This window comes from Nannobrachium achirus, assembly GCF_963921795.1.
Source record: "Nannobrachium achirus genome assembly, chromosome: 21".
In the NCBI taxonomy this organism is placed as follows: domain Eukaryota; kingdom Metazoa; phylum Chordata; class Actinopteri; order Myctophiformes; family Myctophidae; genus Nannobrachium; species Nannobrachium achirus.
In genome coordinates, this window is record NC_137828.1 from 30,090,834 (window position 1) to 30,111,862 (window position 21,029).

At 43.0% G+C, this 21,029-nt stretch overlaps 1 protein-coding gene across 1 annotated transcript in view; it reads right to left on the minus strand.

Annotated features, from left to right (window-relative positions):
* Positions 1 to 21,029, minus strand: part of LOC308306676 (rab effector MyRIP-like) — a gene marked incomplete at both ends in the record, with an annotated part of 272,832 nt that overhangs the window by 124,400 nt on the left and 127,403 nt on the right. The window contains one exon of the mRNA XM_080751717.1: positions 20,309 to 20,530. Coding sequence (XP_080607843.1) covers positions 20,309 to 20,530 — 222 coding nt within the window. The remainder of the gene's footprint in view (positions 1 to 20,308; positions 20,531 to 21,029) is intronic.

The following is a 21,029-nucleotide window of genomic DNA, read 5'->3' on the forward strand; positions in this document are numbered from 1 at the left end:
AATAGAACCATGCTATACAAAATGTAATGCCACAACTCTTAGTACTGGTCAGGGTGGGTGAGGCACTGTGAGCATGTAGATCTGTTATTTTCACAATAGGACCATGCTATAAAAAATGTAATGCCCCAACTCTTAGTACTGGTCAGGGTGGGGGGTCCACCAGTTAAAATATGATTCTTTAGCGGGTCCCGGCCAGAAAAGGTTGAGAACCATTGCTCTAGCCCACACAGAATTAGATCGTCACTACACACACAATAAAGCATATTCACACTGCGGCCATCTTGCAATTAAGTTAATGAAATGCCTGTTGCCACCCCGTTTTTCAATGCAAAATGGTGAGTATGGTCTATAATGGTATGACTAATATCTGCAATATAATATCTGCACATCGGTAATCAGACACACAAACGATTGAATGACATATAATATCACAGCAATCACAGAAACGTGCATGTGTGCGTGCGTGAGTGCGCATATTCTGAGTAGTGTTTTTTTTTACTTTGAATTGCCTCGAAGTTGAAATGAGCTATGAGTAAATAAATACAAATATGCTTGCCTTGTCTGCCTTGTCAGACAATTGTTTGTAGTTTGTGTACTAGATGGCTACATTTATGTGTATGAATATTGGTGTGTGTGTGTGTGTGTGTGTGTGTGTGTGTGTGTGTGTGTGTGTGTGTGTGTGTGTGTGTGTGTGTGTGTGTGTGTGTGTGTGCGTGCGTGCGTGCGTGCGTGCGTGCGTGCGTGCGTGCGTGCGTGCGTGCGTGCGTGCGTGTGCGTGCGTGCGTGTGTGCTGTGCACACAAATGTACATTCAGTCACAGATAAACTAATTGCCTGTTATTTTGACTTGTAACATCATTACTTTCCATCACCTTCTCATGTATCAGCAGACATGAATCAGAAAGCTTTTGCAAATATTTCTTCAAACTGTATCTGTTGCAATAACAGTAGTGTATGGTCGGATTGGGACTCATTTTCAGCCCGGGAATTTGCATCAGACCGCTGTGGGGTGGAAACCGTTTAATGTCCAAAACCCATTCCTTTTCATGAGGTAGAAAAACAGGACCTGTGTTCCTATAATTCCAATGTAGCCATAAATTATAACTCCTGTAGAACACTTATTTTGAATACCTTTTCTCTCTACAAGAGTTATAACGGCGAGAGGGGAGGCCTGTTTGTGAGGCCATTTGGTCATGTAACTAATTGGTCCCAAATGAGCACTACTGCGCAACAGCGGGAAACAGGGGAAACGAGGAAATGCATTGCGATTCCGAGACAAGCTGGAGTAAAACACACAAAATATGGAGTGACAAAACCAGAGGAGGTTGAGAATAGTTAGAGAACACTTGGACCAAGAAGGGAAGCTCCTTATATTTTGGATTTGTGCATGTTTCGAGCAGTTACAGGACCAACCGGCCGGGGGGGGGGGGGGGGGGGGGACACAGACTTCTTCCCCAAAGCCGGGGAGTAGACATGGATGCAGCCTGAGTCCAACTCTCTTTAATATATATATATATATATATATATATATATGAATAAACGAGTCGACAAAAACTTTAGAACAGTCTGCAGCACCAGGCATCACCCTAGTCAAAACAGAAGTCAAATGCTTACTTTTTGCAGATGACCTGCTGCTGTCTTCAACCAAAGAAGGACTGCAGCAGCAACTTGATCTCCTGCACAAATTCTCCCAGACGCGGGCCCTTACAGTGAACCTAACAAAGACTAAAATCATGATATTTCAAAAGCAATCCAGCCGCCAAAACCAGCAATTCTTTCAAAATACAATCCCATTAGAACAAACAAAAAACTACAGCTACCTTGTCCTAACATCAGCAGCACAGGAAATTTCAACCAAGACCTGAGAGACAAGGCAAGAAGGGCTTTCTATGCCATCAAAAGAAACATCAAAATAGAAATCCCTATAAAAACCTGGCTAAAAATACTGGACGCTGGTTGCGAGATCTGGGGACCATCCGCAAACCAAGACCTTGGAAAATGGGACAAACTAAACACCAAACTGAGACCCCACATTGGAGAGAAGCAACCCAAATCCCACATCTGCTGGGTGAAGTAAAACAATGTGCAAACACAGCCGCAAGATTTGTGAGCTGCCGTTATAGGAGAAGGATATCAAATGGAACCCAACCACCTTAAAGACCATTGTATATACAGTATATATACCTGCTCTGCCTGCATGTAACCTTGATGCATGAAAACTGTTACACTCCTTTCACTTGTACATATTTTGTTCCGATTGTATTGTATTGTACATGTATTGTGTACTGCTTTGGCAATGTAAACGTATGTTTTCTCATGCCAATAAAGGCCTTTGAATAGAAATTGAATTGTGTGTGGTGTGTGTGTGTGTGTGTGTGTGTGTGTGTGTGTGTGTGTTGTGTGTGTGTGTGTGTGTGTGTGTGTGTGAGTGTGAGTGTGTGCGTGTGCGTGTGTGTGTGTGTGTGTGTGTGTGCACGCACACACATGCTTTTGTGTGTGAGTGTTTGCATAAGACATTAATGTCAAAGCACAAAACACTGGATGCAAAGAGATGGAAAAAGAAACTAGAAAAGAAGTGTGATATTCTCTCGTCATCCTGGTGGAGGTACACTAGGTTGTACACTAATCTGAGATCATTTAACACGGCAGTCCAATGAGTGGGCCGTCTGCAATTTCAGAGCGTCTTTATTCAATCGTCAATCAATCGATTGTGTTCCAACTTGGATCAATGGAACTAACATAGTATAGGGCAGGGGTCAGCAACCTTTTTGAAATGAAGTGCCAAGATTTAATTTTCTAGATAGCAGTGTGCCATGTCATGGTCAACATAATTTTTTATGACACACCCTCAAGAATTCATATCATACGTATTTTGATTTTCAGGACACATGTTATAATGATCATTAGCAATAACCCAGGATGTCATTTGCTGCAAATTACGTGACTTAATTTAATTGACCAAAACAATATTTGATTTTAAAATAAAACATCCTCTCTCTCACACTTCTGCCAGTGTGCCAGTGATCGTCCTCCCCTGTGCCAATGTTGGCACCCGTGCCTAAGGCTGCCTACCCCTGGTATAGGGGAACCCCATTTGAAAAGATATGCCACCAAAGACCCCCATAAGAAAAGATTTTTACGGCTCTAGCTGTGATTTTCAACCATCTTAATTTCAAGGACCTCCAGTTTGACATGCATTAGGCCACGGACCGCCATTTAATTGTAAAATCAATGTTAATTTAACTCACAAATGGAACCAAATGGGTCCATTTGGTTCCATTTGTAAACTCTTTAAGTTACAGACCCATAAGGGTCCATTTGGTTCCTAACTATCTATCATTTAGCTGGGGACCCCTGGAACTCCCTCAAGGACCACTGGGTGTCCCCGTACCCCACTTTGAGAACAGCTGGTATAGTCTAGAACTCTAGACTACTTTGAGTTCCTATTAGTATTTATTTGTATCACAATGAAAACCAATTTCTCAATATTAATAATATCTTAGTGTTTTGCCAATCATTTAGTGACCCACTTGCAATATCCTCAAAACCCACCAAAGAACCACCGCGTAGGACCAATCGAGCCATATGGATGCTGTCAGGGATGTCACACCAAATTCTGGGCCCTGGCTACAAAGATTCACTCACAATTGTGCTTTAACTATTGAAAAATAGTAGATATACAAGTTCACATTGCAGCACAGAGTGCCGTGCTGCGAGCTTGTAGATCTGCTATTTATTTATTTTTATCATAAAAATGTGTGCAAGTCTTTGAATATTTCAAATCCTTCTAAGGTTTTTTGAAAAATGTCCATGTCAGTGGTGCTCAAACCTTTTCATGTGAAGGACCCCCAAAATGATATGTATTTGGCCACAGACCCTCCATTACAAAAAATATTCAGTTCCACGGACCCCCCAGAAGCGAAAATTTGAGTTACTAATGTTGCTTAAAAAATACATACATTCGAAGATTTGCACACATTTTCACAACTTTTCTAAACTAGCAGATCTACATCTGCCCCTGGATGCTCTACCTGTGCTGGGTTGGTTGTCACAGAAATCTTCCCTTCAAAGGACCACTCCATCCACTACCACTCCTCCCTGTGATGCTCTGCTGCACTGTACTGTGTACTTGGCAGATTTGGAGGTGATAGATAGAGCAAATATGGGCGGGAGGCAATAATCAGACCTAAAAAGGGAGGGTTGGACTTTGGGAAATCTATTTTAAGGTGAGATGATGGGTGTACTGTAATTGGGGAACATTGCTACCGCTACACTGCATCTGAAAAGGCACGAAATTACTATCCCCAAATCTAACAATCTCAAACAGTTTGGGCTCACAGGGCAGATTTCTTTCATCCACTGCACCCTTAAATTACACAATATATATTCTTTACTCTAGCATATAGATAAAGGTGCATATGAATATAATTTAACATAACAGTATGATAGGCCCTATTATTTTAAGATGATGGCGGCCACAACATTCAAAAAGATCAATATCTTAAAATATTCATTGTCTTTGGACTTGTATCCTGATGGCTAGTAGACTTGAGAGAACATCTGTTTTGGTTAGAACCGATGGAATAATTGGATAATTGAATAATTGTATGATATCGGTCAATTCCAAATATCCAGAAGCACATTGCGATCCATTTTTTTTTAAACATAAAAGATGGGGTTCCTGGGGGCAAATACATATTAATTGGGAAAAGTTTGAGAACCACTGCACTAACACTGTAGTGTGTTTGTGTCTGTACTGCATTGCCAATAGTTCTCCTCTGCCAAGAAGATGGGATCAGTGAGCAGTGGAGTGTCTTTGAAAACTCACTCTATATTCCTCCAAAGTCAATTGAAAAGGTTTGTTTGGAGTCAAGGAGTATAGCTGAACAAGTAGAGTACCTGCAGCAGCTGCTCCACATGAGTTAGAGAGAGAACAGACACAGAGATGAACAAATAATCACCTTCTATCTCTCCCCCCTGGCCCCCTCTCTCTCCCCTCCCTCTCTCTATACAGTATTACTATTTACTGTATAAATATCCATCCCACCTTCCTTTCCTTGCTGTTTCTCTCACCCTTAACATCCCTCTCACCATGTTCTCCACCACCACTGTCGCACCTTCATTGTCTGCTCTACTGTTAACACACCTTTTGCGCTCACTCACACGCAAACGCGCATGCACGCACATGCACTAGGGGTGCAACGGTTCAGTTAGCCCACGATTCTGAAAAAATATCCAAAATGTTCAGTATATTTTAAAGATGGGGTGTCATCATTTGTTTCCCCCCTAAAACATAATTATCAGGTTTTATGATTATACTAGGAGGAAGATTTTCCCCCAAAAAGTGTACAGAAAGAGTTAAAATGATGTTTTTATGTGGTCACACCCTAAAAAAAAAGAAATTCGGTTCATTCGGTATGGGCTGTTCGGTTCAGGACAGGGCCATTGGGTTCGGTATACCGGTTCGGTTCAGTATTGTTGCACCTCTAACACGCACCGTGACTGCATTGAGTTGCAGACGTTGCTACACCCATCCAGTAGCAGTTCAGGTGGTACTGGACTTATATTAGCTGTTCCTTGGTGACTGGAGCACACAGTGTACCAGCTGCACCACCGTTGACCAAGATGAATTGAAACTACGCTTCTTTACTTCTTGCTAATGCAATTCATGTAGGAGCTTCCCTAAAACTAATTACTGCATAGTTCAGCCTAGAGGCAATCTCTCTCTCTCCCTGTGTGTGTGTGTGTGTGTGTGTGTGTGTGTGTGTGTGTGTGTGTGTGTGTGTGTGTGTGTGTGTGTGTGTGTGTGTGTGTGTGTGTGTGTGTGTGATGCAACTGTGTGTGAAAGTGTTGGGGATGATTAAGTGACTTTTCATCTGATTCTCCTTGTGTGTGTGTGTGTGTGTGTGTGTGTGTGTGTGTGTGTGTGTGTGTGTGTGTGTGTGTGTGTGTGTGTGTGTGTGTGTGTGTGTGTGTGTGTGTGTGTGTGTGTGTGTGTGTGCATGCATGTGTTTAGGCCCTGAAGCCAGACCTTCTCGGTTTCCACCTGGCCTTTAGAATGAGGCAGGCTGACAGCAGAGCTGCAGATAATAAGATGTGTATAATGACTGTGGGCTTCTTTGAACTGGTGAACATCCTCTGTCAGCGGTACTCCACCAACACACTGTACTTTCTCTTCAATTGGCTTCACAATCATAAGAGGAGGGATGGATGACAACCACTTAAAGTAAACCCTCTTTAGTTGGTGAGTGCTTTCCCTCAACACCAGATCTCGTTGCTGAAAATAGTGTCAGTTTATGGCACAATACGGCCTTTTATCAATTGCTAATGGCCACCGTGTTTTAATTAAACAATATGACATGAAAGGGTGTGCAATATCGTCAATATAATCACGCCTGCGTTGCCTCAGGAACGGGCTTGAAGGGCAAGTTCAGGTGGCAGGGCAGAAGTGATTATATTGGCATATTGCCCACCCTCAGGTGTCATATCACAGAAGTGATTATATTGGCATATTGCACACCCTCAGGTGTCATATCGCAGAAGTGATTATATTGGCATATTGCACACCCTCAGGTGTCATATCGCAGAAGTGATTATATTGGCATATTGCACACCCTCAGGTGTCATATCTCAGAAGTGATTATATTGGCATATTGCACACCCTCAGGTGTCATATCACAGAAGTGATTATATTGGCATATTGCACACCCTCAGGTGTCATATCACAGAAGTGATTATATTGGCATATTGCACACCCTCAGGTGTCATATCGCAGAAGTGATTATATTGACATATTGCACACCCTCAGGTGTCATATCGCAGAAGTGATTATATTGACATATTGCACACCCTCAGGTGTCATATCACAGAAGTGATTATATTGGCATATTGCACACCCTCAGGTGTCATATCACAGAAGTGATTATATTGGCATATTGCACACCCTCAGGTGTCATATTGCGATTATACAACTGTTGCCCTTAAAAAAAACATGTCAACTTCATTTCATTGTAATTAAGGTATTCAATAGGAATTTATAATAATTTAATGCCACATTTAGCTACTATGTCCCTTAACTTCACATGAAAACTGCTAGCCTAACCGCTAGCATATAGTGTGGGGAGAGGGGAGCACTTCAGCTCTTTTATGACCAGCACACAGCTGATTTCTTTGCTTGATGAGAGCGTTACATAATGCTAGTTATCATCAAGATCAAGTGATTATTTCAACCAATCAGATTGCTTTGTCGAAACTACCAGTTGTATAAGTTGCAAGTATGAATTTCAAATCTGATCAGAACATTAGAGTCAATTCTTTTTTAGAGTACCTTGCTTGTCTCTCTGCTTTATGCATTAAGAGAGGATCTTGCAAATAAAGAGGGGAAATTAGTGTGGTGGTAGTCAAGTGCCTCAGGCAGCCCCCGATTCCTCCTTCCTTGTCGAAGTGTTTCCTTCTGTATGTGTGAATGGGTGAATAAGGCACATTGTAAAGAGCTTTGGATAAAAGGCGCTGTATAAAATGCACCATTTAAGATTTATAACGTATCCTGCTGGATTTACAAATGGTCACGCAATGCATGAGGGCCCGTTTTGTTCTCTGCCACTAAACAGCAGGTGCAACGGATGACAGGCTATTGTTAAACAGTAGGCCCACATTAGCACAGGAAGTGTGGTGGAGATAACAGAGATGCAGTGAGGAGACAGATAGATTAAGCAGTCACGCTATAATAATTCTAAACAAAAGACAATCTCCCACACAATGTTCCCACTTCCCACCCGACAATATAGTCAAGCGTCTTGCAGCTCTATAGCCTACAAGAAGGCATCTGGTTAATCCAGATGTTATAGCTCAGAGTATATACAGCATTCAATTGCACAACACTGTAATTTGTAACAATCAAAGTTTAGGGTGTCAAATGCTACACTTGTCCTTACATCTGTTTTGGTTGAATTTATTAAACAATAGTAAAATAAGTCGCCCAGTTCTATTGCTCCCATCTAGAGTTGCATTCCCTCTCTTTAAAATGTTTCAGTGTTCAGTTAATTCATCAATTTCAGAATCGCTGAATTTAGCTCATCTTTTTTATTCTTGAGCTGCATGGGTGAAGGATTCCACCATTCCACTGTGCCATTAAAGTTCTGCTTCAAATGCTAAATGCGTCTGAAAAGCAGTCCCATGCACTGATTGCATAAATAACTGCTACAGTACCTTAGTAAACCAGGTATTAATTCAACGCAACTGATTGCAAACGTGCAGCATGTTAAAATAGGGTTCCCCCGGTTAAAAGAAATCCTCATTGCACCTCTGGTTAAATATGAAATTAAATATATATTGATCATTTAAAATATGCTTGTATTTGGAATTTGGGTGAGTTTACCAGCGTGGACTTCTTCCACTCCTGATCACAGATTCATGTTCTCTGATTGTTGGGGGCAGGGCGGATTCAGATGCTCAAACACAGATTTCCAAAGAATATTATAATAAAATATGTATTGTTTATGAATGTGAAATCATAACATAATTACTAGTTTTCCGCCTTATTAGCATTTCCAGCAACAGTGTTGATGTGTTCAAAGATATATACTGTAGATGGTTGTGGATCTCTCTCTCTCTCTCTCTCTCTCTCTCTCTCTCTCTCTCTCTCTCTCTCTCTCTCTCTCTCTCTCTCTCTCTCTACTGTATCTCTTCCCTTTCACTCGACCTTCTGCAACTAAATATCTGTGTCTGTCTAGAAAGTCATATTTCTACTGGAAAAAATTATGTTTCTTTACATAGTGTGTACATGTGTTTGCTGAGTATACTGTACATTATGGACCTTGCATTTAATATCACCATATATACCATTCACTCAGGTTGACAGGCCTGGCTAGTGTGTGTGTGTGTGTGTGTGTGTGTGTGTGTGTGTGTGTGTGTGTGTGTGTGTGTGTGCGCGTGTGCGTGTGCGTGTGCGTGTTTGTGCGTGTACAGTATGGGCAACTATAACATGTAACAATGTGCATGTGTTTGTGTGTAACTGTATGCGTACTGCATGTCTTTCATCTGTACATGTATTTTCTTTTAAACAAAGCAGGAAAACCTCCTGTGGTCTACATGTGGACACGTGCACAGTGCACAGGCACCATCGTAGAGTAGACGGCTACAGGACCCGGCTCGCTTATTCAAGCTGCAGAACATAAAACACTGTTTAATGGGGAGAAATGAGCCATTTCATTGTACTTGAGGACCCTTAACTTAAATGGTCTTTACAGAGGTCTGAACCTCCTTCGGACCTGTAAATGTGTTTCTGTATCTGCAATAATATCGCTTCACTCCAAATTGCTGCATTTTGTACACCGTAACACCGATCTGATACGCTATGCCCTGCCGTGGATGCTGTAATAGCTTTATGTTATGGCTATCAAAAGATAGGAGTGTGCATGCGTGCATGCGTGTGTGCTGTGCACGTGCATTGACAGTGCTGTCATGACACAACAGACTGGAAAGCATCTCAGAGAATTAGCGGAGTCACCTTGAGTGTCCTCTCCACATACAGTATCATACACTGAATCCTTAATGCAACTATAGGCCTGTCAGTTATTACATTATCACCTGATCACAATTATTTTGTAAAATCATTAAAGCTATACTGTGTAAGTTGCTCAACTAGTGGTCTAAATTCTCCCCCCCTCACGGCTCATAGAAAATATATAAAGAGAAGGCTTTAGAAGCTGAAATTAACGGAGTGGGGGTTCTAAAACTTTAGCGATTTAACAGTTAGGACAATTTTAAGATTTGTTTTATAAAAAAAGTTACATGGTATAACTTTAAAGTTATCTCTATTAAAAAGGAAATAGTAGATCGACAAGCTCACAACGCAATGCAAAGCCTTGTGAAATTGCAAATTGGCAATTATTGCTATTCTTGAAAATTATTTAAAAAAATATTTACATCTATACATCAAATGATTGTCTCCGCCAGCCGGGGCATCCGAAGGCCGTACTGCCGAAGGCGACTGTCCGCGCGCGCGCGTTTGTGTGTCAGTCCGTCTGTGAACCCGACCGCTAATCCCCGGCACCGTGGTTGGACCAGTCGGCGTGATACTTTGCAATCACACTCCCTGGAGGGCAGATCAGAACCTCTGCCCTGCATTTCTCACATTGGCCTGTTATAATGCCACCACAGATTTTTGCAGAACAATTTGAGCTTACTCCTACAGTACATAAGTTGTCCAAACCTCAAGCGAATCAGTACACATTATCTCTATAATGTGTACTGATTCATAATTAATTCCATTTTTGAGCGGTGCTTCTGGAACAGGAGCTATAGCTCCAACATCTGGCTTTGTCCGGTCAAATAACGATGGGAAAAACATGTTGAAAAAAGACCAGGGCTTAAACTGAAGCGTGGCCTACATCTGGCATATGGCCTACATCTTGGCACAAACGGCTCAAAGTTTGTTGTACGCCCAGAGTCCCATTGGCCAAGCTCCCCAGGACGCGCTGTGATTGGCTAGCGGGACGCTTGATGAAATTAATTCATAAGTAGCACCGCTCACTTCACACTAGGTGTGATTTTTCATATACTGTAAGTGCCACAAATGATGAACGCAGCGTTCGACCGCGCGTGCACATTCCCACTCGGCCAAGGAAGAAATAACACCCTACATGTTTCACATCTGCCTCATGGTGGCATAATAACAGGCCGATTCACGTTTTGGCCTAGAACTCTTAAATCAAAATGATTTCCCCCTGGATTCCTTGGATCAGTCACCAAATGAAATAGGCCACAACTATTTCCACTTGAATATAAATGCCATTTTGCGTGCTCTTTGCAAAACACAGGTTATTTGTCATAACTGCACAGTCCAAGTTTTGATAACAACGCCTAAAAGCTAGGACAGAAATGTAATTTTTAAATACAGGTTTATGTTTCAATGTACCAATTTTGTCAAATCATCGGTTCAGGAAAATAACTGACAAATCACATATTGTTCCCTGATGTCTTGTTTTTCGGTGTGCACACAATATTGTTTTAAGGTATATGTAAAGGACTGTATGGACTGCTTATAATTGCAGGACTGCAGTTGTTGACATGCTGTCAAGAGATAAAACCTCTTCGTTCAAAAAATACCTGTGTATATGTAGGGAAAACATTCACACACCATAGCAGATTGCTTATGAGACCTGGATCACTTATTAAAGCTATAAAACATAAAACACTGTTTAATGGAGAGAAATTAGCCATTTCATTGTACTTGGAGACCCTTTATGGTCTTTTTAGAGTTCCAAGCCTCTTTCGGACCTGTTTCTGCATCTGCAATAATAACGCTTCACTCCAAATTACTGCATTTTGTACCAAGCACCACATAGATTCACCGGTATTCCCTGCCATGGATGATGTAATCGCTTTATGTTGAACTGCCAAAAGGCAACTACTGTATTTGAATAATAATGTCATCAGTTGTATAATATCGTAAACCAATTGTGGAGTAATGAAATGCATAATGAGCTGAAAATAGGTCACATAGGTGTTTACAGCACAGGTCAACAGGGAGAATGTCAAAAAATGTTCAGAAATGTATTGAGTACACACACACACACACACACACACACACACACACACGCACGCACACGCACACACACACACACACACACGCACACGCACGCACACGCACACACTTGTGCCTGACAACTCGCTATTATTGTGGGCATGCAGTAAACCATGCACATCTGGTCTGGAAACAAAATGTGAAATATGATTGGAGAGCATTGTTGAATCATGCCACATACAGAAATGCAATAGTGGAAAGCAACTAATTAGGCTACATGTAATCAAGTACTGTATTTTTTAGGTATTTTGAATTTACTGCGAGTATTTCAAATTCTATATACAGCATACAGTACTTTTACTTCTACCTCACTACATCTCGGGGCAAATGTTTTTTTTACCCCACTACAATTATTTGAAAAGTTATTTAGATTATTATTGAAAAGATTAACCACTACATCCCAATTCTTCAGCTTATTGCCGATCTATAAGCTTAAAGGACAACTTTCGTTTTTTACAACAAGGGTTAATATTTTAGTTAGTAATTAAAGAATATAAAAGATGAGTGTTAAAATTATTTCATTTACTTCTTTCAATTGTTTTAGAGATTCTTATTTCAGTGGTTTTCATGCGTACAAGTGGCTAAATATGTCATTTTACACAGATAAGCCCATTCCCAAGATACAACGCAACCTTTCATGGTTGGATGTGACTTATGGGGCTAGAAGTGTTACTGAAAATAGCAATAAAGAAACTGCTTGCTTATTGTGTCTAAAAACACATATTTAGCCACATGTACGCATGCCCCACATTTTAGCACGGTAAACGTGATAAAACAATAGAACGAAGCAAATGAAAACATTTTAACACTCATCTTTTCTTTTCTCTAATTACAATCTAAAATATGAACCTTTGTTGTAAAAAACCAAAGTTGTCCTTTAAGAGCTTGAAATATTGAATACGGGACTGCAGAGTATTTCTACATAATAATTTTAGAAAAGAATCTACCTTTATTTATAGTGAAAAGCACGTTTAAAACATCTGGTGGAACCAAAGTGCTGTACTGTCAATGAAACCGAAACAAAAACCAGAGAATAGATAAGAAAAGACAAACACAGCATTACACAAATGAAATACATAAAGGGCTTCTAACAACTTCAAAGAGCAGGGTGTCACACTCAGCTAGAATTGAAAGCCAGAGAGAAAACACGTCTTTAATAAAGATTTAAAACCCTCTGGGGACTGTCATAGGTGCGCGCACACGCGCACGCACACGCGCACGCACACACACACACACACACACACACACACACACACACACACACACACACACACACACACACACACACACACACACACACTAGTCAATTGTGTGTGAATTATGTATGCGTGTGTGCGTGTGTGAATAAAATTGCCATCCTACAATGTTTGATAATACGTAAGTATAGTAATACAAACGTGCTTGTGTGTGTGTGTGTGTGTGTGTGTGGGTGTGGGTGTGGGTGTGTGGGGGGGGGGGGGGGGGGGGGGGTGCGTGCGTGCGTAACCATCTACAAAGACAACAGCCGTGGCATTTCACTACTGGCTGTTACTGGCCAAAGCATGCTACACAGACTGGTGAAAAACATCACAGAAAAGCTGTCGCCGCAGAGTCACAGTGTTGGAACAGGAACAAAAGGAAGAGGAACAGGAACACCGTGGACATGGTGGTGTTCACTGTTCACAGCGTGGCAACCAAGCCCCCAGAACCCAGGGCTAGATTTGAAGCAACCCCGATGGTGGCCAAAGTTGGAACTGCAGCCTAAACGCGCATTTTGGCCCCGCCCCCTCCACTCCAGACAAATCCTTCCTATGAGCGGAGAGCAGCGTGACGTCATTTTTGGCCACTAGGTAGTGGCCAATTTCCCCCAGAATGCACCTGGATTAGCTACATGCTAGCATGTAGCCGTTGCTTCAAAACGCCACTGAGCACTTGCATTGAAATGATAGTGGGGGCGGGGCCGGTCCGCTCTCTATTTTATATATACTCTATGGTGGCAACTCCAGGAGAAGTGCAGGGAGCAACACCAGGCCCACCAAGACCTATTCATGGCTTTCATTGACCTGTCCAAGTAGTGGGAATCCACTACCCCATCTCATCCACCAACCTTCACCATCTCTGACAAGCCCCTTCCAATAGTCGAACCTAGTGGCTCTTGATTAATTGAATACATAGGACCATAATGGAAACACACCCTCAGGGCTTTTTGTATGACTGTACCTCTGTAACCTTTGCAAACTGTCAAATAATTTCTTTCCTAGGTACGCAGAAGGTCACCTTACACGTCGATGACATAACGGGAATAAAAACAGCTTTTTTTTTTTTTAGGGCGGTGCTCCTGGAACAGAGCTATAGCTCCAACATCTGGCTTTGTCCGGTCAAAAACCGAAGGGAAAAAATTGTTCACACCATGGAGACTTGAGTTCAATAGTATTTCTTTGTATTTGTCGCATTCCTAAGACAAAAACTTGATTACAGTAAATTTACCCCCATTGATTCTGATGCATGGAAATGTAGAAAGCGTGGCAAGGAACGACCAAAGTCAGAAAACAATGTTGTTCTATCGATCAAAACCTCTGCAGTTTCCTCTATGAAGATTGCAGCATTGAAAGGGAGACACAAAACCGGATAAGACAGACATCAGCTTCATTCGGCAGACTGAAGCTTCTTCCAGAATTAAGACCTCAACCTTCAGACAAAAATAACTGTTGACCTGGCGGTAGTCATAACAACACTCCTGTACAGTTGACAGTTGTTTAACATGGACCCTGTACAGCCACCAGGATGCTTGAGGCCTTTCACATCAAATGCCTACAATGCATCCTGAGGCATGCATACTTGATCATACAACAGCGTCACAAACTAGCATCTGATTGTTCTGAGGTAGATCTACAAGCTCGAAAGAATTTCGAAATTGTCGTTCTGCTTCTTTTGTTATTTATGAATTTGAATACCGGTATGAGGTTTCCACCCGACGGAGACGATATCCTGGCGCCACCGAGTGCCGCATAATGAAATACTCTGCAAGACCAACTCCATGGAGGCTACATTCACCCAGCTGCGCTGGCTCGGCCATGACATTAGGATGCCAAAAGATCACTTGTCAGTTGTCACGCAAAGTGTTTTATATGGCCAATTACACCTTGGCTGCTGCTCAGCAGGGGGCCAGAAGGAGCGATATAATGACCAACTTAAAAACCTCAATGAAGAAATGCAGGCTGAATCCGACCCAGCTGGAGGACACTGTCACTCAAACGCTCCATCTGGCGGCAGCTCTGCCATCAAGCAGTGCATAAACTTGAGGATAGATGGACCAGGAAACGCCTTAGACATGAAGCCAGGTCCACACCCACACACCCAGCCAATGCTTTTACATGTTCTGTTTGTGGCAGACAGTGTGGATTACGGATTGGCAAAGGCAGGATATTGTCATCGCCACACAACAGACAACCTTTAAACAAGCGTATGACCATCATTCATATAGTTTTCAGTCTCCACACCCACAGACTGTATCCCATGCAGAACAAAAGCTGATGAAGCGCGAGGAGGGCCGTGTTTTTCCAATTACCTTCCGCGGCCCCCTCACACATTAGAAGCACCATATCAGTCACCAGGGCCAGGAACGTGTGTTTTTAAATTAGTCAAGATGGGTTTATATAAAGCAGGACGGGTAAAATGCATAATGAAAAAATGTATGATAAAATTAATATCAAATACCTAACTATTGAATGCGAGCAACTTACAAATAGGCTACGTTACCCCAGAAGTGTTTTAAAGTGAAATATCCCTTTAACCATGTAACACCGGCATCCGTATTCCCGGAAAACCTTCGCAGGAAAATAGCAGATCGACAAGCTCCCAACGCAACTGCGTTGCGGCGCGTTGTCGAATGGCTATTTTCAGCGAAGATATTACATTTCCGAGCGAAGACAGAAAATACTAGTACAGAGCCCTGAAGGACTCTGCTCAACAACATAGGGGTTTAACCCATTAAGACTGTCACGTAACCACTTTAACCATTATTATTTTATACTTTGGCTATTCAAAAACAGCTGATATACAAGCTCATATACTACTATTTTAGAAAAAAAAAAACATAAAAATTTGTGCAAATCTTTGAATATATATTATTTTAAGGCAAACATTTTTAACTAAAATCTTTGCTTCTGGGGGGGTCCCTGGAACAACACCGGGTTCCACTGCCATTCGCCAACTGTGTCAGAACCACTGACACAGAAACATACATTTTTTCAGAAAACGGTTATACGATTTAGAAGACATTTGTAGAATCCTCAGGTTTAAGTGGTTAAGGCTCTTCCAGAGCTCAACCCGGCCTCCGCCATAATTGCTGTCACTCGTTGGCAGCTTTAAATCACTGACTCCCCTGATGCAGCCTGGGGAATGTCATGCATGCTAAGAGCAAAGCGTAAAGCTCCCCTTTTTAATACGCTAATGAAAAGTGCTGTACTTGTGGCGCTGTAGCGGGTGCATGGTAATGTTGTGACATCAGAGCCATCTGTGACTCCGTCTAAAGCTCTAATGAGAGCATTACCGAGTGCCAGAGAAAGAGAGAGATGCAAAGACGGGGGGAGAGAGAGGTGGAGAGACAGAGAGACAGAGAGATAGAGAGGCAGAGAGACGGGGAGAGACAGAGATGGAGAGTCAGAGATGAAGAAAAATGTGATAAAAATCAGCTTAGCAAAAAATCTGCTTCCATGTGTGTTTCTTTGTTGTTCAGATGTGATAGTCCATCTGATTCAATTCTGGATTGGCCAAAAGAATCGGATGTCATGTGCCAGCGTGAAACATGTGCCAGTGTTTCAACTCTTCAGTATTTACCACTCTTCCTGAAAATTCATAGGTTTATTTCCCTGTTTTGCCTCTCTACAGAAACCCACAAATGACAAGAAGCCACTCCCACATTCCCATTGAGAAGCAGAATCCACCTTCAGAGGTAGATTTAAAATCAATGTTCTCCTGAAAATCCACTGTCTTGCCAATGGCAGGACGTGTGAGGTTTTGAAATGGCATGTCTGTACTGTAGCCAAAGACAGAGACAGACATCTCTTCCTCTCTCCTTCCTCACATCAATCAGGACTCGGAGCAGCACATTTAACTCAATACGCCATGCATGCAGCAACATCCATCACATTCAGAGACACCACAACCACTCTGCATGCGTGCATGCACAGTGCACACACACACACACACACGCACGCACGCACACACAGACACGCACGCACGCACAGTCGCACACACACAGGCACGCACGCACGCACGCACGCACGCACGCACGCATGCACGCACGCACACGCACACGCACACACACACACACACACGCACACGCACACGCACACGCACACACACACACACAGAGAGTATCATGTGACGTGTGAAGAGCACGTCAGCCTTGCAGAGTCGAGGAGGCTCAGGTGTGAGACGCATTGACAGCCCTGGGCCTCGGTACACATACATACATACAGAGCCCTAACATTGACTCTGGGGAATCCGGGGTCAATAGATGAAGCAGCTCACTACACATTGCATGTGGAGGATAGACACAGAGCAGTGTGTACCGGAAGCATGAACAAGGCAGGCATGGATGCATGCGTGCATTTATGTACATCATAGAGTATATAGCGACACGTTGTTTAGCTTGTAGATCAGCTATTTGCACTACTTTTGTGTGACACTCTTGTATTGAGTGTCGGCGGCTGTGGCACAGGAGGTAGGATCGCCAATGATCCGAAGGTCGGCAGGTTCAAATCCCGGCTCCTCCTGTCCACTTGCAGAAGAGTCATTGAGGAAGACTCTGAACCCCTGGTTGCTCCCAGTGAGTTGGTTGGTGCCTTGCATGGTTTCCTCCACCATTGGTGTTTGAATGTGTGTGTGAATGGGTGAATGTAATGCACAATCTATGTAAAGCGCCTTGGATAAAGGCACTATAAAAATGCACCATTTATACACGAAAAAACCAAAGCATTAAAAAGTTGAAATATGGAGATTAGGGATGGGACAATATGCGATATTATCATATATCGTGATAAAAAACACTCACGATAATCGTATCGTGGAGATTTCATTTATCGTGATATCGTCCTCTGTCATGCACTGGGATCAATTCACCTTTTATTTGCTGAGCTGCATATCCGGGCATTGGTAAAAGGTACTTAGAATATACGTACTTGATACAGGCTTTTTTTTCACTCTCTATGTAGATCTGCTATTTTTTGGCAAATGTTCCGCCCCAGGATAATGGATTTTGATTATCGCGATAATATCGTAAATCGCGATTTCTTTTGTCACAATAATCGTGATATGACATTTTCATATCGTCCCATCCCTAACGGAGATACAAGTTTCTTCCCGACAGTAACGATATATCGTCATACACACACTCCAAGCACAACAGTACAGTATATCGTCGTACAGAAAACTTGCATCTCTCTATTTCATCCTTTTATAAATGAATACATAGTGTTGCACAAAGGCAGTGAAATCTATGTACCTTGTATGTAGATCTTTATCTTCGGTGATAACATCATACCCAAGATAGGGATGCTAGGATATATAATGTCTGTAATGTCTCTCTCTATAATATTTAACCAAATAAAAACTCTCGAGGGCTGGTGAGCAATTAATAACTACCATATTGAGAACACAGGTTATTTTATACATTTTGTTTTGGACATAGGTTTCAGCTCGACAGCGTCGATATCAAGCACCCCACCCTACAACGCCGGAGCTCAATATTCAACCCATATACTGAGTAATGGCAACATGACTGTGTTTTACACAGAGACAGCGTAAACACACTGCATCCACAGCATCATGTCTGCCCCCTTTACCACAACCGTTCGGACAGCTCTCCTCTCATCCTGTCCACGTGCATTCACTCCACTTTCAGCTTCCAAGCACAAATCGGACCCGTCTTGGTTTCCCTGCTATTACGGGCTGACGTGTAAAGGAAGTCAACACAAGTACAGCAGAGCGACTGGAGAGAAATATCAAGCCCTGTCATCAGAAGTGAGAGGAGAGAGAGGCAGGGCTAAACGATGCTGGAAGAAACCTGACATGCTGAAAAATGACCTCCTTGATTAACCAACGTTCTCTCCCCCTCCATCTGCCTCGCCTTCCTGCATGCTCTATCTCTCTTTCCGTTTCTCCCTCTTTCGTTTTACGGAGGTGTCCTCATTCTCCACTACAGGTTTTTGCATCTTTATCTTACATCAAACTACACAAACATACACACACGCAAACGCAAACGCAAACACACACACACACACACACACACACACACACACACACACACACACACACACACACACACACACACACACACACACACACACACACACACACACACACACACACACACACACACACACACACACACAGTCTCCTTACCCCACCATCCCCAATCTTTCCCCCAACATTGATCCCCTTCTCTCTCTCTTTATCATGACCCTCTCCTCTCCTCTCCTCTCCTCTCCTCTCCAGGGTCCACATGACATTCCACTCCATCAGGAGTGTGATCAGGAAAACACATAAGGCGGAAACAAACAAACAGTTACCTGCCATTAAGAATGAATTTAAGTTATGTTTCTGAAAAAAGACGAATGCTTCAAAGCCCAGTGACCTAAATGTCCCTGTTCCTCTCACTCCACATGCTCCCCCCTCCAAAAGCGCAGGATCTCTAATTAGGTTCCAGGGACCAATACTGAGTAATGGCAATAGAATAGAATAGAGACAGTCTTAACTCTCACGCACGCACGCACGCACGCACACACACACGCACACACGCACACACACACACACACACACACACACACACACACACAGAGTGTACAATCACTACATCCTCAAAATGTGGAAGTGCACAAACATTTCAAGCCCATTCAATTTTTCATGCGATTTACAAAAAGCACATTTTCTCTAATGGGGGGGGGGGGGGGGGGGGTTCCCTTGCACAAAATCCTTTCAAATGAGCATCCGTGGTCAAATACTGTACATAGCGTACATATCAATTTAAGAGTCCTTGGCGCTGAAAATGTTTGAGAATCCCCGTGTTAAAATGGTCCCCACTAAGGCTGGGCAAAATATCGAAAAGTTATTGATATACGTATCAACATGCAAGGTATATATATCGACAAAGATGGCTTGAAATGAGGTATTGGTGTATGTGTCCAATTAATTAATAGACACACTATGCATGTACGTAGCACATGCAAAAAATTAATCCATCTGTAATCAGGTGTGGTTATTTAAAAAAAACCTACCTAATGTGTACTGTGCAGTGTGCATGCATGGATATGCTATTCATTATCTGGGTTAGGCAGGCAGTGGACCTGAAGCAGTAAACATTAAAAACTATATAATGCAATTGTTTTGACTAATATCAAGAGTAATATCGATATCGAGGTATTCAACAACGTTATAAAATATCGAAGGTTTTCCTAATATCGCCCAGCCTTAGTCCCCTCTCCTTTGTGACATCCCTCCCTCTCCACTCCCCGACCTCCAGTCCAGTCTCTTCCAGCCCTCACAGATCTCCTTCAACACCCCCCTCTCCTGTCCTCTCCTCTCCTCTCAGTCCACCCATCCTTAACACTCCTGCTCATCCCCATCCACACAAGACACATTCCAGCGCACCAGTCTCCCATTCATTCCCATCACAAGTTCCCCTCTCTCTCTCCGACCGGCGTCCGCACGCGTGTGTCTCTGTGTGTGCGAACAAACTGACCTGCCCTTCTGACACGCGGAGCAGAGCCAGGCTTTGTCGCGCTTGCTGTAGGTGCGGCAGCTCTTGCAGACGTTGTAGTGGCAGTCCAGACACGGGCGCTTGGGGTTGAGCAGGAAGGTGAAGGGCGCGCAGCAGCGGATGCAGCAGTGCTCGTTGAAGTGGCGCTGCTGCGCGAGGATGGAACATCTGCTGCCTTCCTCCGCCAGCTCCTGCTTCAACTCACTGTGGAGGAGAGAGAGAGAGAGAGAGAGAGAGAGAGAGAGAGAGAGAAAGAGAGAGAGAAAGAGAGAGAGAGGACAGGAGGGGGAGGGGGAAGGAGAGAGAGAGGCAGAGAGCGGTGAGTGTCTGATGATCGATATAGGCGGAATGCTGCGAGCAGTGGCGAGGACGGCAGCGACGAGGATTAATTAGAGATGCCGTTAAAGAAAGCTAAAATTGAAATGGGGAGGAGGAGGAGGAAGGGGGATGTTGAATCGGAAACGCGAGGAATGTTTTTGGGGGGAGGGAGGGGTAAGGGGTTTGGGGAGGGTAGGCTGGTTTCCCAGAGAATTAACATGATGGCTGACATTTCAATTTAGCTGCTTGGCTTGTCCACATCAATCAGAACAACAATGAGATGCAGAACAGAGAGCTGTGTATGCGGGGTCTGCATGTGTAACCTGTGGTTGGCAGGCAGAACTATATAAGCCTTCTGCCATTTGATATTAATGGATGGCGGAAT